Genomic DNA, 18,451 nt, shown 5'->3' on the forward strand with positions numbered 1-18,451 from the left:
ACCCAAAAGAAAGTCACTGTATTACTTATCACACACCAGCTCAGCCAGAGCTTTCAGCTCAGTTTCTGCTCATAGTAAGAGATAACACTGCAAACAAAGAAGGAGCAAAGGATGGACATGACTATAGGCTTTTCCCAATACAATAGTGGGCAACCCGAATTGCTGGAAAATAGAAAGACAATTAAAGGTGCCTATCCAAAAAAGGTACTTGATGTAACCAAGAAGACTTGCAGGTGGCTGGTTTAGGACCTCAGTCGTCTCCCTTCCAGGGTTAACTTTTGAGAAATGATGTGCTAAAGGAGACAGGTCACTTTATCTTATTTCTGCTGGATTGTCCAGCTTGATTCCTCTCCTTGGAGGTGCTGGCATAGAACAATCAGATGATGACATACACTTCTTCTAAAGAATCATATGTCCAACCAAAATGAGAGTCATCCTCTCTGACTATCCAGTCAGGGAATGAGACATAAGGTTTTGAATTCTTACAACGGGGGCTGGAGTTTTCCAGTCTCTCTGTGTAATATAAAAGCAGGTATGACAAGACGTAAGACATGTTAGGCCATAACTGTTGGTACTGCCGTCTTGGTACATATGTTGAACACTAGTTGGTTTACTCCAGTCAGCAATTTATCTCAACAAGTTGCTTTCCCTGGGCTACTTTGTGGTGTACCACTTGGCCAATTTTGCAATTATGCTTGCTCAAGTTGCAGTTTCTCCAACAATACTCCTCTAGCTGTTGAAATGTCCATTTTAAAGTTCATGTAATTTATACAAAGTCCCTCCATATTCCTGATGCTCTTTAAACTTGTGTTAACAATCCATTATACAATGCAAAAGTCACTTCAGAAACTGTTGTTCTCCAGCAGGCTGGAACAGCTGTAGAAATCTTCCATTTCTGTTCTCCTTGTTTTAACAACAATGGTAGACCCTATGTATGATGGGGCTGAGTCCATGCATTATTATCCATTATTATCCAATGCAAACTGTTACATTTCTGATTATTCCACTCTGTGGTCAAGTGTCCTTATTGTTTGGTTTACTGCCCCTTTCGGCACAGGTGTATTTTACTAATTTGATAGGATAAACATGCTAGATTGCAAATATTAAACTGACTTCCTCACCATTACTTAAACTAAAAAAAAAATCAATATGAATGCAACTTTTCTTTCCCACAGCACTGCTCATGAGGTAATACTTTCACTAAAGTTTGTAATATCTTGCCAAAAGTTGCATCTCTTGGATTTAACTTCCCTTTTATAGACATTTTAATTCTAATATTAGATTCCTTCAAGTTCCCCATTTTATTATTATATCTGGCATGTCATATATCAAAGTTTGGTATTTATTGAATATGGTTGTTTTATTTCATTCAGAGACCAGGAAAAAGAGGAAGTCTCCCTAGCTACACCAGTAGTACCCTCTTGTGAAAGGTTGTAGCATTCTGAGTTTCCTCCGATTATTGAACAAACCTAGCCGTTAGACTGTGGGTTTTTGTTCTCTCAACTCTCAATTCTATGCTTTCTAAAAGGTTTTGATGCCTGAGCTATTCTTAATAGTCAGAACTCATGATTTCTGGGGCCTTAGTTACTACATTATACAATTTTTTCTTTTAGTATGGTGGCTTAATAGCAGTCAATAATCGTTGCTTATTCACCTTATCTTGATTTCCACATCTTGTCTTGTTAAGGTAACTAATAGATCGGGCAGGAAATTGTTTTCCTGTCCCACAGATATTTGCAAGAATTCAAAATTGTCCCAACTCGAATTGAGAAAAAAGTTAATGTTAAAACACTTAACAAACTGAATAATAATTAAAAAAATATTTTGGGTAAGTCAAAATATGTTTGAGTAGCAGCCGTGTTAATCTGTATCCGCAAAAAGAAAAGGAGGACTTGTGGCACCTTAGAGACTAACAAATTTATTTGAGCATAAGCTTTCGTGAGCTACAGCTCACTTCATTGGATGCATTCAACAAAGCCCTTGCAACAAAACCCATTGCCAACTGTGTCCACATATCTATTCAGGGGACACTATCATAGGGCCTAATCACATCAGCCACACTATCAGAGGCTTGTTCACCTGCGCATCTACCAATGTGATATATGCCATCATTTGCCAGCAATGCCCCTCTGCCATGTACATTGGTCAAACTGGACAGTCTCTATGTAAAGAATAAATGGACACAAATCAGACGTCAAGAATTATAACATTCAAAAACCAGTTGGAGAACACTTCAATCTCTCTGGTCACTCAATTACAGACCTAAAAGTGGCAATTCTTCATCAAAAAAAATTCAGAAACAGACTCCAATGAGAGACTGCTGAATTGGAATTAATTTGCAAACTGGATACAATTAATTTAGGCTTGAATAAAGACTGGGAGTGGATGTGTCATTACACAAAGTAAAACTATTTCCCCATGTTTATTCCCCTCACCCTCCCACTGTTCCTCAGATGTTCTTGTCAACTGCTGGAAATGGCCCACCTTGATTATCACTACAAAAAGTTTCCCCTTCCCCCCGCTCTCCTGCTGGTAATAGCTCACCTTAAGTGATCACTCTGGTTACAGTGTGTATGGTAACACCCATTGTTTCATGTTCTCTGTGTATATATATCTCCCTACTGTATCTTCCACTGAATGCATCCGATGAAGTGAGCTATAGCTTACGAAAGCTTATGCTCAAATACATTTGTTAGTCTCTAAGGTGCCACAAGTACTCCTTTTCTTTTTTTCAAAATGTTGTAATAACTTCAAAAAGTTTAATTTAAATTTTGATTTTCTTTTTCATTAACCTTTCTCGGGCTCATTAGCTTATAATTTTGAAACAAAAGTAATTTTGAACCAGGAAATTTTTCATGGAGAAAATGTCAAAATGAAACATGTCAAGAAATCTTAAACTTTTAACATGACATTTGTTTCAAGTTGGGAAAGTTGTCCAGCCTGACCCTTTTTTGTGACCAATTTTAATTTTGATCAAATCAGCATTTTGACAAAAAAATTGTGATCAGCTCTTGTAGTGAAGAACACAACTATGTTAACTTAACTTCACCTACTCAACTTGCATAAAAACTCCCTTTTCCCCTTTATACTAGAATGCACATTTTATGAAAGTGATGTACAAAATTTTCTGAAATACTTTTTCAAATATTCCCGTGACAAGTACACCTTATACAAAACGATATCTACACTAGTCATCTTCATGTGTGACAACTCCGATGATTGTAGTACCAGCATTGAGGGATATAGCCTGTTCTGAAAGTATAGATATGGGTGGGGGGAAGGAGGAGATGTTGTGTTATATGTCAAGAATGTATACACTTGGTCCAAGGGGAAGTGAGCAACAGGCCTCCTGAGAGTCTCTGGATGACGATAACAAGGGAAAAGAATAGTAGTGATGTTATGGTAGGTTCTATTATAGACCACCAAATCAGCAAAGGAAATGGATGGTCATTCTAAAAGGAGGTAACAAGATTAGCTAACACACATGAACAAGTATTAATGGAGAATTTTAACTTCCCTAATAGCTGTGGGAAGACTGTTACAGCAAAACCATAATACATCCTGCAAATTCTTAGTATGTGTAGGGAACAACTTTCTGATTCAGAAAGTTGAGGAAACAACTAAGGGGTTGTCCATCTTGGATCTGGTTTTGACCAACAGGGATGAATTAGTTGTGAATGTGAAGGTGATCGGGAACTTGGGAGGAAATTATCATGATCTGGTAGAATTCAATATCCAATGGAAAGGAGGGCATGAGAACCACAAAACAAGGACACTGGAAATCAGAAAGGCAGACTTCAGCTGACTCGGAAACAGTAGGCCAGGTCCCATGGAAATACCAGTTAGGAAGAAAAGGAGTCAAAGGAGACTGACCGTTCTTAAAAGATTAATATTCGAGGCTCAACATCAAGCTATTCCGATGCAGAGGAAAGATAAGAAGATCCCCAGGAGACCAATGTGGCTGCACAAGTTGCTTTTAGGTATCTAGAAACCAAAAGGGATACATACAGGAAATGGAAGGAGAGGCATGTCACCAAGGAAGTATATGTGGGAATAGCACAACCATCTAGGGACAAAATCCAGAAAGCTAAGGCAAAGAATGAGTTACAGCTTGCAAGGAATGTTAGACACAACTGGATGCAGTTCTTCAAATACCTCAGACAAAAAAAAAACTAACAAGGACCATGTGGGTCCGCTACTCAGTGGATAAGGTGAACTGGTAATGGAAGATGATAGGAAGACAGAGTTGCTCCATGCGTACTTTGCTTCAGTTTTCTTACAAAAAATTACATGTCCCCTGATGACTAGCAAAGTTACCATAGACTATAAAGGGAGGGGATACAGATCGGGATAAGTAAAGAACTCATCAGAGATGTTCTGACTAAAATGAATGAATTCAAATCAGCAGGACTGGATGCTATTCACCTGAAGGAATTATCTAAAGAAATCTCAGAGCCACTGTCAATAATATTTACAAACTCATGGATGACAGGAGAGGTCCTGGGAGACTGGAGAAGAGCTGATGTAGTGCCCATCTTTAAAAATGGTGGGGGGGGGTGAGGAGAAGGGCCAAGGAACTATAGTCCAGTCAGCATGACTTCAATACCTGGAAAGCTACTAGAGAAATGTATAAAACATTTAATTTGCAAGTACCTGGAGGATGAAGGGGTAAATCACTAGCAGCCAGCTTGGATTTACCAAGAACAAATCATTCCAAACCAGCCTGATTTCCTTCTTTGACAGTGTAGTTGATTTGGTGGATCAGGGAAGTGTGGTGGACATAATATACCTGGACTTAACTGAGGCTTTTGACACAGCCTCACATGACATTCGCATAAGTAAGCTGGAGAAATATGGGCTCAACAGAACTACCACTAAGTGGGTATATAATTGGTTAAACAACTGCAAACAAAGAGTAATTAATGGAATGATATCGGATTGGAAGGAGGTTTCAAATGGGGTTTCACAAGAATCTGTTCTAGGTCCGGTGTTTAACTTTTTTATTTCTGACCTGGATGTAGGAAAGGAGAGCATACTGATCAAATTTGCAGATGACATAAACCTAGGGATAGAGCTGAAATTCAGTGGGATCTTAATACACTGGAGAACTGGGCAACAAAATGAAATTCAATAAAGACCAATGTAAGGTGCTACACTTAGGGAAGAAAAACCAGATGCACAAATACAAAATGAGGGAAACCTGGCTTGGCAACAACACTGCTGAGAAGGATCTGGGAGTTGTGGTGGATCACAACCTCAATTTGAGTCACCAATGTGAAGCTGTTGCAAAAAAAAGCAAATGTAATTTTAGATTGCATTAACAGAGGTATAGCATGCAAGTCATGGGAGGTGATAGCACTGAGTGGAGCAGTACTGGTTTCAGCCTCAGCTGGAGTACTGTGTCCAATTTTGGTCACCAATGTATAAAGAGGATGTAGAGAAACTGGGAAGGATCCAGAGGCGAGCAACAAAGATGATCAAAGGAGTGGAATGCCAGCCCTAAGAGAAAAAGCTGAAGGATCTGGGTATGTTTAGTTTGGAAAAGAGGAGATTAAGGGAGGATATGATAGCAGTCTTCAGATAATTGAAAGGCTGATATTAAAAAAAAAATGGGGAAAAGTTATTCGCTTTTACCATAGAGGGCAGGACAAGAGGCAATGGGTTCAAATTACAGCATAGCAGATTTAGATTAAATCTCAGGAAAAACTTCTTTAGGACAGTGGAACAGACTCCGTTGGGAGGTTGTGGTAGCTTCTTCAGTGGAAGTTTTCAAAAGGAGTCTGGATAGCCAGCTGTCTTGGATGGTTTAGACAGAACAAATCCTGCATCTTGACAGGGGTTAGACTAGATTTGTGTTCCTTTCTAACCCTATGATTCTATGTGCTAAATTTGTGCATTCCTGCAGCTAAGAGTCATTGCATCGGATCATCAAGTGGTGGCTTGAACAAAACTATGCTAGCGTATGCTAGCTGAGGGGTGTGCAGCTGCAGGGGGTTTTATTTCCATATAAACTCTCTGAACGCACACACCTATTTGACACCCCACAATGGAATCTGTATGGAGTATCCTTAAACAACTACAACCCATACTTGATGGGGACCACATCCTGAAAGAAAGCTCTCCTGAACCCCCTCTTCTGGCCTTCAAACAATCCCCTCCCCACCCAGACTCTCCAAGTTCATCATCAGAAGAAAGCTCTCCACAGATCAGGACACACCAGACCCTGCCAGAACCACATATGCAGAACCTGCAGATATATCTTCACTGCTATGATGATCAACACTCCCTACAGCACACCTTTCAAGATCCATAGGTCCTACACATGCCTATCACAACATGTGGTATACCTCCTCCAGTTTACAAAATGCCCCAATAACAACTAGGTGGGTGAAACTAGACAGTCACTACACACTCAAATGAACTGTCACAGAAAGGGTGTATTTGTCTTTTATCACTTATCAGAAGTGGGCAAATATTTTTTCTTCACAAAATGATCACTCTGTCTGACCTCCAGTCCTCATTCTCAAAGGAAATGTGCACAACATCTTCAAAAGAGAAGTCTGGGAGCTTAAATTCATAACATTGCTAGATGCTAAAGATCATGGACTGAACAGAGATACTGGATTTATGACTTATTACAACAATCTGTAATCCACTAATAACATCCCACCCCCCAAAGCTGCCTCCCCTGCTTTCCTTTCCCAGCTATGACTGGAGAAGTATTGACAGGCCACTTCACCTTGAATGGTCCTTTGAAATATGTGTTAACCAGTTATGCTAAACAATCTATTCCACCTTGTATTTAGCTGTGGCACTGAGTACATATCCCAGACCTGAAGAGCTCTGTGCAGACTTGAAATCCTCTCTCTCTCACTCTGACATTGGTCCAATAAAAGATATCACCTCACCCACCTTGTCTCTCTAATATCCTGGGACCATCATGGCTATAACAACACTGCATTGTGCTGACCTAGTCCATCCAGAGAGTCATGTATGAACATAAGTATTGTCTCTTAACTATGACGGCAGACTGAATTGTGTTGTTCAATGTCTCTCAAGGTTTCATGGAAGCTCTACTAACCATAGGTACGTTTGGCAAATAGGTTTCTGAGTGATAGTTTTAAGTGTTTGCAGAGCTGCGGTGGTAAGCTGAGAGTGAAGATGGAGGACTAGAAAAGATATGCAGGGGTCAAACATGTGGTATGCACCCAGATGCTGTACCAGCACTCCTCTGAAGATCTAATACTCCAGAATCTCAGATTTCATTTGGGGGTGGGGGGTGGAGAGAGACTTTTACTGTTATGATTGTGACTAAAACCTAAAAAATGTGAAGTGAGTGTAAACAATTCAGGGATATCCATGTGAATCTGCAGAGAACTTGGGGCAATAGTTCTGAGAAGTCTGAACAGCCCCATTCATCTCAATAAGGTGCCAATTCAGATTTCACTTTATTATATTAATGTCAATAATATAATTTAAATTATTTCATTCCTCATAAGAGATGAGAGGGAGGATAACACTCTTGCTCAGTTTACTATGAAGTCTCATTTTGGCGCCACAAGTTGGCGGTGTTTGGATGAGCTTTATTACTTTTTTTTTGCTTTCACAATCAAAATGGAGCTAAACTCGGAGTCTGGTCGAGCCCAGAGAAGATACATGATCACATTCTAAACATCTGCATAATCTATAGTGAGTGTCTTTTTCATTTTGGAAAGTCACATGGAAAAAGCTGATTTTGTGGGTGGAGCTTGGAAAAGTACCACCATCTATCACCCCTTCTCCATCTGACTGCTGGGTGTATGTGATACCGAAAATACCATGATATGGGGCACAGTATTGTAGCTGCTATAGCATATGTGTTCAGTTTAACTGAGAGGAATTTGCAACTTTAAAAATGTAAAAATATAAAAAATCAATACTTTGAACACACAGAACATAAGAATTTAATTTTGCTTTTTCAGTTATAGAGGTATCATAACAATTTCTGAGGAACACATGCTCTTGGTCTGAGCATTTTCAAAACGATATTCAAAGGATCAGTCTCCAAAGTTGTTTTCACATAAAAGATATATGGGAGTTTCTTTCCATATGGGGAGGTAACATGGCAAGACATGGGACCCAGGGAGTCCGGAGACCGGGCTTTTATTGTTAACTTTGCCACTGAGTTTTGAACTAAACAAGTCATTTAATCTCTCTGTGCTTCACTCTTGTCTGTAAAATGTAAGTAATTTTCTTATCAGATGCAGAGCTCATCAAGCCAATATGTCGCAGCCTCATCAGTGAAGTGCAGAGCCCACAGACCAAATCTGGTCAGAGAGCATTTGTCAGTGATGTGAGACATTGTCTTTGGCCACAACCACATGTGGGATCCTCTCAATGGTCCCAGTTGTGAAAGCTGGCTACACATTGACCCTGGCCCATTTGAAATCCATTCAGAAGGGCCCTTGAGCACATGATAAATCTAAGTCAGATATACCCATGTTTGGGTCAATTATAAGAGATTGGTTTCTGACATCAGCTGCAGACCATTCTTCATGCCACATTGACATTTTAGAGAAATCTGGGCAGGGCAAGTGAGCCCACAAGTGCACCCTTGGGTAGTCAAAGAGGTACATGTATAGTGATAGGCTTGTGTATGCCCTGATCATCTCAACCTTTCTGTCTGTAACATCCGCAAAATGGATGTGTGGAGGAATGATGTTAACATAGGAGCCACAGTACTGATGTGGGTCAAATAATACAGTTATGATGCACATAGTTGTGTGTCAACCTAGCTTAACATAAGACGAAAGGAGCTAGACTGCAGCCCGGTATTCTGCCGCAGAGTAACAGAGGACTAAACCAGATGATTGGAGAACTGGAGAATTTGCTCCCCAGGAAGTGCCAGCCACTTTGCTTAGAAGATATTTATTCATCTTCACCTTAGCCACAGATTTTTTTCAAGTGATTAAGATATGTGAGAGATCTAGGATTTCTCTTAGATTGGATGGGATTTGAGTTTCAAGCACTGTCCATTGTGGAAGAAATTCAGTTCCTGGCCTGCTCTGGCATTGTAAAGATAGAACATACTCAAAACTTTTTTATGATAATGACTTTTAATATTCAAGTGTCTGTTTATAGTTCCTAAAGCTAGTTTCAGATTTTTCAAGTTTATCAAGTTGCTCTAGGTTTTGCTGTTTCACCGTTTTGGAATGCTTTGCTTTCTGTATAGCTGGGGCTAGGGTTAAACTCACTTCAGTTGTACCTGCTGTGAAACATTTTTTTTTTCTGTGAACCCAGCCTATCTCTGAAGTTTTCATGTTTTTCATTCTTATAAAACATTCAACATTATAAAACATTATAAAACTTTCAACATTTTTCCTCTGGTTCTTGAATTCTCTAGTGAAAGCATGCTCTTTCATAAGCCATATTTCTTTAGCGTATAAAACATGCATTAAACTTAGCCAGAACCCTTTCATAGTCATCTCTGTGATTGTCTTCAGTAAAGTCAACGGGTTTAAAGATATGCTCTGCCTGCTTTCCCATAGCATAAATTAAAAAAGATACCTGTACCTCTCCAGTTTCTTTGTGCAGCTTTTTTGCAATTTGAAATCTTGCAAATATATTGTTTCTAGACTGTCCATTATGAAGGTTTCTCAAAGCTGAAGTTCTCTGGAGCATTGAAGAGTGGCATATTGATGATTCCATTATAGCTTATGCCTTGTTTATGTAACTTTTTTCACTGAAGGAAAGAATTTTGATTGGCTTCATGGATCAGTGCCTATGTTCCTCACAGATTAGCAATAACTGTAATTAGCATTTAAATCTTCCATTTTAGCCTTCCAGCTATATTTCTTTTCGGTGTAGATTTTCACAATAGCAAGATGGCAACTCTCTCCTGGTTGTAGGTATTGCCCCCTGGTGACAACTTCTGTCTGATGGTAGTCAAGGGTGTTCTCATTGAGGTTCTTGGCTTGTTGATATCTGGCTGTTGTATCTTTGTGGTGGTCGCTGTCAGTTAGTGCAGCTCCTTAGAACTCCCCAAAAGGGGAAAAAACAGACAACTCTGGCTCCTTGAAGATTTCTTATAAAATGTTTCTTAGTTAGCTGTATATAATAGACAGCACCAGAGGGATTTGTTCCTTGTTGCAGACCTTCAGTGTCAAATTGCCAAAATGATTAGCTGAAGCTCATGAGACAAAAAGCAACATTTATGATTGCATGTGATCCAGCAATAAGAGATGTGCCAGATCTGAAGCAGCTGAAATAATTGCCAGTGGAGAGTGGGAGCATCCTTGTTTTTCGAAATAATTATGCTCAATACTCATCCCCAAAGGTTCAGGTAGCAAACACTTAACATGACATTTTCATAAGTAGGGGGTCTTTCAAATAATTTGAAAGCTTTTTGTTGTGGTTGTCCAAAACTTAGCAGATGATTGTTTTTAAAAATTCTAAAATTCAGATGTTGGCATTTTGAATGATTGTGACTATACAGTTAAAAAAGTTATGCTATTATTTTAAATGTAAGAGGCTCTGCCACCACAAACAAATCCAGAGTGGCTTACTGCGTTGTATTGATCCATCACTGTGTGCTTGCTTTATAAGGTATCTTTCAAATCAGCTACTGCATGAATGCAACATGGAAACAGAATTCAGAATCTTCAATTCAGTCATACTACCTCCACCACAGTGCATGTGTAAATAATATAAAAAATAAAATAAGAAGGATAAGTTTGTGAAGTCAAGCACAGAGAAATTAGGAAATGTCAGAACTAAGGTTACCCAGGAAGCTGTAATTTTGCCTTCTTCTTGCTTTGGCATATTTGAACTTTGGTATTGGATAGTAACAGTGCTGTATTGTGAAGCAGCCTGCAGTAGACTGAATAGCTCAGTATACCATTACTGAACAGGTGCCTTCTGATTGGCTTAAGGTTGGCTTTTTAAAAACACCTATGTGACTTAGTCCCATTGACTTCCCATAGATATTGTGCTAAGTCATGAAGGTGCTTTTGAAAATCCCATCCTTAGAGAATGGACTTGTATTATCTATAAATCAGAAATTAGCTTGCTCATAAAGCATAATCTAAACATTTATTTAGTCTGCTAGACTAAAGCTTTATTTGTTATCATTTTAGGCAAAGGTTGCCTATCGAGTAGGCTGGCTTGCTGACAATGATTTAATTATCTGGAATGTAAAACTTAATAGCTAAATGTAAATGTCTTAATATGGTCACATGCAAGAATTTTCAAATAAAGTTAGAACAAGATTATGGAGGCCTATGCTTCAAGTGGAAAACTGGTATGACAGACCATATGCAAATAATGAAATATCACATTGAGAAGTACAAGCAAAGCACCACAGGACTCAGTATTAGATTTAATAATTTAAATTATATACAGGAAGATGTAAACAATAGATAAACGACCATACATTCCTAATACCAAATTAGGAAAACAGATTGTGGCAGGAATGAGAGAGAGATTGTAAAAGGATCTTGAATTTAAAGGAGAAGGCAGAATTTAACTAAATGAGATTTACTTTAGATGAAAGACAGATGATGCACTTACAGCAAATTAATATCAAGACCTATAAAAGGTGAAAATACAAGTTAAAAAGCAGTAAATTGGGGAAAGATCTGGGAGTGGTACATTAATTCACAGCAACCTAAATGTTTCACAGTGGAATACTGTCAAAAATTAGAAAATGTTCTATTGGACCATATAAAAACTGAGTATCATGAGAAAGGGAAGTAGTTCTTTTTTTCATACAACTGAAGTAAAGACAGACGTAGAGTACAGTGTACCAATGTACTTCTCATGAACAAAATAATGAATTGGATATAATCCAGTGAAATACAAAAAACATAACAATATTAAGCATATGAAACAAAATCAGATTAAAGGAATATAATGTATATCATTTGAGGAAAAGGAAGCAAAACAAAGGAGAATATGATAATTTTATGAATTCTTGAGAGGCAGAGGACATTGGTGGCATAACAAGGGGAAATGGCCTTAAGGTAAAATGGGGGGCGGGGGGGAGAATAGTTTATATTATATTGGTTTATGAAACAACTCTCACATATGCAATATCATGGGCCCATAGATTAAAATTACCAAACACAGAGAATTAAATCGGGAATAACTAGCAAATAGGAATAAGTCATTAGAATAGCATTTGCAGATGTTAAGGTTTATTAGACACTGGAATAATTTATCAAGGGAATTTTTTGAGGCACTAACGCTAGGCATGCCTAGACAACAGGTCAGAAATTAGCGTAGAAGATCTTCAGTATGGTAGGGAGGCAGCATTTCCAAATCCAGAATGTATGATGTCTCCATTAATGCAAAAATGTCACAATATATGTAAATGTGGACAGAAGGGCAGAAAGAAAGTGTACCACCTTCACTCTCACAAAATATGCATATTAGAAAATAGATAACACAAACCATTGAACAGGTTTTGCTCAAGCTTTTCTACCTCCACTGTCCAGTATAATTCAAACTCAGATGAAAATGAACATTTTCAATGGTGTATTAAAATGAACATTTTGAATCAAATGGTTTGAAATGCCAAACAATATATGTACAATGAGGCACCTAGAATTCCCTCTGGATTCCTCACCAACATTGTAAAACAACTAACAAAGAAACATCTTCCAGATAGTCCATCTCAGGTGTGGTACAGAGTCAAGTACATGCTGGGACAGGACTTGGGAATTTAGAGAGTCCCATTTGAATAAGCATATAGTGCAGATGCAAGCACTAAAAACACACTTAGGTAATGCCAAAATGTGTCTCATTGCTTTGATACTAAGATTCTCCCATAACTAGGAATACAACAAAATCAAAATGAATTTGAACATTAAATTTCAGGACCATCGCCTCCCCTGAGATGCAGAATTTCTAATGTGAATAAGCACCAAATTGACTCTCACCAGTTTGTGGCTAGGGAAAAGGAGACATTTCTTATTGCTTTTTATTTGCAAAATGTTTTCACCCAGCTCCACTGTATTTACATTCTCTCTCTCTTTTGTCTCTGTCTGAGACTTGGACAAACAGTTTAAACTTTATTTAAGTTTAACTCATCTGATTGCAGAACTAATAACGTATTATTTCTCTCTTCTTCTCCTGCAGTATGCTGTCTGGCTAGTCTTCTGGGTCACATGGAATGTGTTTGTTATCTGCTTCTACTTGGAGGCTGGGGATCTTTCAAAGGTAATTTACCATCAGATATGTCTAAGCCATCAGTACATTATTAACATTCTCCCATTCAGAGGCAAAGTCTTCTACTACTTATCCTCTTGGCATCATTTAAATGAGGTTTGCATGATGGAAATTTCACACATGCTGTATATCTTGCCATTCCACATCCCAGACAGCTGAGGTATTTGTGTTTTTGATATCAACTATACTTTTAAAGGAAAACTCACTTTCTTCTGGTAGTTATTCAGTGCAAGTGCCACCTTTGGGAGAGATACTAATCAGATTTTATAAATACAAAGGGAGATTGCTATCTCAAGGGTAAACATGCTCTTTTTGTATCATTTAACTTGGTTATTGCTTTGCTGAATTCTTTCCAGGGGCCTATACTGCAATGTAATAATGGTAAAACAAGGTTTCACTGGTAAATTAAAATGTAAACTGAGATGCCAGGATAGACTGGATTGTGGAGTCGACTTCAGTTTGTTACTTAGAATCCTAGATGAGCCAAGAAAAATTTCACAGAAAAGAAGGCAGTTTTCACTCTTATTTCACTGTGTAAGTGCTGCCTCTCAAAGCACTCCCCAGAATATAAGTTCACTGTACTGTTCAACAGTATCTTTCTTGTATTCCCATGTGTGCTGCTCCTGCAAAAGACTGGATGAAATCCTAGGCTATGTCTACACTTAAGATGCTGCAGCAGCACAACTGTAGCACTGCAACTGTGCACCATTGTATCACTTCAGTGTTGTAAGTTTTCGGTTTAAACCAGCCCCTCGTCCTGTTGAAGTCACTTTGACTTTAATAGTGCCAAAGTTCATTCTCTGAGGTGCTTAATTTATTTTTAAGATATATGTCATGCTTTCTGCCTTTGTAACTTTAGATAGGCCCACTCCATTAAAGAACTGGGCAACGATGTAATAAATACAATGACCTTCTGGACAATATTTTTTGTTACATTACAAATGCTTTGTATATTGCGAAGTAAATTTATAATAGATGTTATAACAAGCTAGTTTCGCTTGTGGCATCATATACAAACTAGTATTTTATTTGTTTTAAACTCACACCTCTTAGACCTGTTCTTTGTAGCCTGCTGCATACATTGGCCAGTCTCTGGTTGTGAATGAAAATGTGGGGTGCTTGTAGGCTGATTTGAGAAGGAATTGATCTGTTTTATCATTGCATTTTAATGGCTAAAAATCATTTAAGAACATGAAAATGATGTTCTGAGTAGAGACAGGCCAGAGTTGCATATGGACAAGAGCTGAGATTTTTTTCAAAAGTTTGGGGGTGTTCACCTCTAGGTTTTTTTTTTTTCCAGAACTGGTTGCCTTGTTCAGGCCTATACAGTGGAAAAGCATCTGAAAAGTTCATTTTGGTTCCAGTGATATGCTCTATACTGAGAATGGGGAAAAACCCAATGTATTCCCATCACCTAAATTAGGTTTCAAGCTAATAATTTCATACCCTGGGGCAGGGCATGGGGGCATTACCTCACATCTAGGCATTCAGAAATTTCTAAACATTGAGAAATTCCTTCACACGGAATGGTTTTAGTGGAGCAAAGAGGCAAAGAAACGCTCATGGATCTGGCCCATGATGGAATGTTGTATGGCTTTGGAGAGGATGGTTCTATTTAACCCTATATAAATGTGGTACCTAAAACATCACTATTTACAAAAACTAAGCATATACTTTGCCACATCTGTAGAAAAACAGTCTAGGACATGCTAGGGCAAACTTATTCTTGTTGTAACACATTGTGTGTGTCTTCAGGCCAGCAGTGGAGTTAAACAGTGGATCATGGCTAGCACTGTGCCTCATACATCTAGCTATCCTCGTAAGTCTTGCATTAAATTCTCTTCATTACATGTATTTTTTAACTGAGAATAAATACGACATTGAAGCTTTAATGATACTCGGGAGTATTGTCTTCTGTTAGGAAAGGCATGTGGAATCTTAAAAAGATAAAGCACTGAACTGACTCTAACCAGAGTATAAAAAGTAACCTTTAGGGGAGCACAGTATTAGCCTATATCTTCCACTAGGGACTCTGCTGAGGTCATAAACAATGAGAGGAACTTGCACAGCATGGTTTTAGGAATTGCTAAGTTAAAATGACAGCTTAATAATAGTCCATCTGGGAATAGTTTATTTTATATGTATGATATATAGCTTTATACCAAATAAAATCAAAGGGTTTTTTTGAAAGCTTTGAAACTTGCTTCTGCTCTTTGGGCATCCATGTTGTTATCACCTAGTAATTTAAAGGAGACAACCTATTTCAATCTGTTAATATATCATACTAATGGTTTACTAGTTTCTTTCTTTCTAAATTAGTTTTCAAGGGCAGAGGTCATGGCATTTTTATAACTGTGCCTTATTACAGCAAAAGGGCCCTGTAAAGACATTATTTTTAGAACTATGTGATTATCCCCTGCTTACAAGAGTGAAGGAGCCTAAAGTATTACTAGTGAACAGCCATGTGGAGCTGTTCACATTCTATGCCAATATGGGGAATGTATGTCCATACAGTGGAGAGTCATATTGCACTTTGACTATTTTCTATCCTTGTGCTTTTTTTGTAAATGCCTTTGCTGACAACCTAGCTTCCATAACTGTCCAGAATAATTATGATTTATTTTGTTCATTTCCAAAAAGAAGCAAGTTTGGTGGTGGTGGGGGATGTTTTCTAAAGCTACTTGGTTGTTGTATGGGTTTATGGATTGCCATCTGGAATGCCCACTTCACAGTACATTCTGCTACACAGTAACCCTTTTAAGTAATATTTCACTCGTCTTCATGTTTTCTCCTTGGCCACATGGAGATCCTCTTAGTAGGGCACCATAGCTAATATAAGTGGGAGTTTGTAGGCCTCTTTAAGAGAAGCAGACAAGATTACTACTTAAAATGTACTCATTTTTGTCCCAAGGGTGGGGACAACACACAGCATACAGAAGGTATAAACTCCCTTGGGTTAATATATGCATATGTTGTGCCCTTTTTATGAGCATGCCAAAAATCAAAGAAAATGTATTTATCCTTTACAAGACAAAAGTAGGATGAGTTTCCATTAAATTTTAATTTTGCATTTACCACTTTTAAAAGGTCAAGAAATATTTCCAGGTGTCACCTCAGTGAGGTGATTCTGCAACTTCGTAATGGAGCACAACAGCAATTAAATGTAGGGCCATATTCAGTACTGCTTATTCGTCGTTCGGGCAAAACTCCCAGAGATTTCTATGGGAGTGTTGCCTGAATAATGTCTGCTAAATAAAACCCCTCAGTAAAGAAGTGCTGCAAATGCTTATATAACATACTTGGTTCCAGGAACATGAAAGCTCCCACTAGAGACATCTCCAGATGCTGTAAATTCTACAAGCTGGATAGCTGAGGAATAAGAAGTTTACAAGCCAAAGGCATCCAAATGTTTTTTTTAATTTAAAAATGATAAGATATTGACTGGAAAAAAGTGTTAATGTGCTATTTAACTTGTGCATTTTAAAATCACAACAGCAGCATTAATTTAAACATATTGCACAAATAAGGCAAAATTCTATTTAGTCACATCAGTGTAATTCTGGAGTATGACTGCACTGACTTCAGTGGTGTTCTCCAGAATTGTTTGAAGCTGGCTGAGTTCTGCCGATGTTCTACTTTTTGATCTTTGTTGGTTGTTAACTGTGTAGGTTAATGTATTTGCATTTATGGTGCATTTCCTGACATCTTCCTTTTTTTAACTTAGCAGCTGTAATATCACATCAATGAACTGTAGGTTTGCTTTCTCTCTCTCTCTCTTTCTCTCTCTCTTTCTAACATTACACACAAAAATACTTTAAAAGAATGTTATATTTGCAAAGCCAAGCCCTTAGAAGTTTAAGAAATGCCAGAATTTAGGTTGCCTGTGCAAACTGAATTTAGCCCCCTTGTGCATATGAATTATGATATGGTCTTTAGGTCTATATCTTTTCCAGAGGACCCTTACCACATTCAGTGCACAGGATGGATCTGCTCTGTGGATGAATCAGAGAGATGTATAGTAAAGCAGCCTATTGTCTCTAAGACTCCTGCCTCATTTGTTATAGAATTTGAAAGGTGTGTAATGAATGAAGCATGAAATGAATGGATGGTGCTAGTCAGTCAATAACTTATTTTCTTCTAATTGTTCACTGTGTGGCCCCAAGCCATATTTACTTCACACTATTTGCACTCTGCTCAGAATACTGAATGATTATTGTTACCCTAGTAGCTAGGAACTGTAGTCATGGCTATGATGCTCTTCCCTATAATAGCTGAGTGATTCACAAACTTTAATGACAGGTTTCAGAGTAGCAGCCGTGTTAGTCTGTATTCGCAAAAAGAAAAGGAGTACCCGTGGCACCTTAGAGACTAACAAATTTATTAGAGCATAAGCTTTCGTGAGCTACAGCTCACTTCATCGGATGCATTTGGTGGAAAAAGCAGAGGAGAGATTTATACACACACACACACACACACACACACAGAGAACATGAAACAATGGGTTTATCATACACACTGTAAGGAGAGTGATCACTTAAGATAAGCCATCACCAGCAGCAGGGGGGGGAAAGGAGGAAAACCTTTCATGGTGACAAGCAAGGTAGGCTAATTCCAGCAGTTAACAAGAATATCAGAGGAACAGTGGGGGGTGGGGTGGGAGGGAGAAATACCATGGGGAAATAGTTTTACTTTGTGTAATGACTCATCCATTCCCAGTCTCTATTCAAGCCTAAGTTAATTGTATCCAGTTTGCAAATTAATTCCAATTCAGCAGTCTCTCGTTGGAGTCTGTTTTTGAAGCCTTTTTGCTGAAGGATAGCCACTCTTAGGTCTGTGATCGAGTGACCAGAGAGATTGAAGTGTTCTCCAACTGGTTTTTGAATGTTATAATTCTTGACGTCTGATTTGTGTCCATTCATTCTTTTACGTAGAGACTGTCCAGTTTGGCCAATGTACATGGCAGAGGGGCATTGCTCGCACATGATGGCATATATCACATTGGTAGATGCGCAGGTGAACGAGCCTCTGATAGTGTGGCTGATGTGATTAGGCCCTATGATGGTATCCCCTGAATAGATATGTGGACAGAGTTGGCAACGGGCTTTGTTGCAAGGATAGGTTCCTGACCCAGAAGTCACCTACTACAGGACAGGCCCAACAAAGAAAACAACAGAACGCCACTAGCCATCACCTTCAGCCCCCAACTAAAACCTCTCCAACGCATCATCAAGGATCTACAACCTAT

General features: G+C 38.5%; 1 protein-coding gene across 2 annotated transcripts in view; it reads left to right on the forward strand.

Annotated features, from left to right (window-relative positions):
• NKAIN2 (sodium/potassium transporting ATPase interacting 2) overlaps nucleotides 1-18,451 on the forward strand; it is an 816,594-nt gene that overhangs the window by 402,731 nt on the left and 395,412 nt on the right. For both annotated transcript variants that reach the window (XM_038397627.2, XM_038397626.2), the window contains exon 3: nucleotides 13,117-13,197. In XM_038397627.2, coding sequence (XP_038253555.1) covers nucleotides 13,117-13,197 — 81 coding nt within the window. The remainder of the gene's footprint in view (nucleotides 1-13,116; nucleotides 13,198-18,451) is intronic.

The sequence above is a fragment of the Dermochelys coriacea genome, chromosome 3, assembly GCF_009764565.3.
Source record: "Dermochelys coriacea isolate rDerCor1 chromosome 3, rDerCor1.pri.v4, whole genome shotgun sequence".
In the NCBI taxonomy this organism is placed as follows: domain Eukaryota; kingdom Metazoa; phylum Chordata; order Testudines; family Dermochelyidae; genus Dermochelys; species Dermochelys coriacea.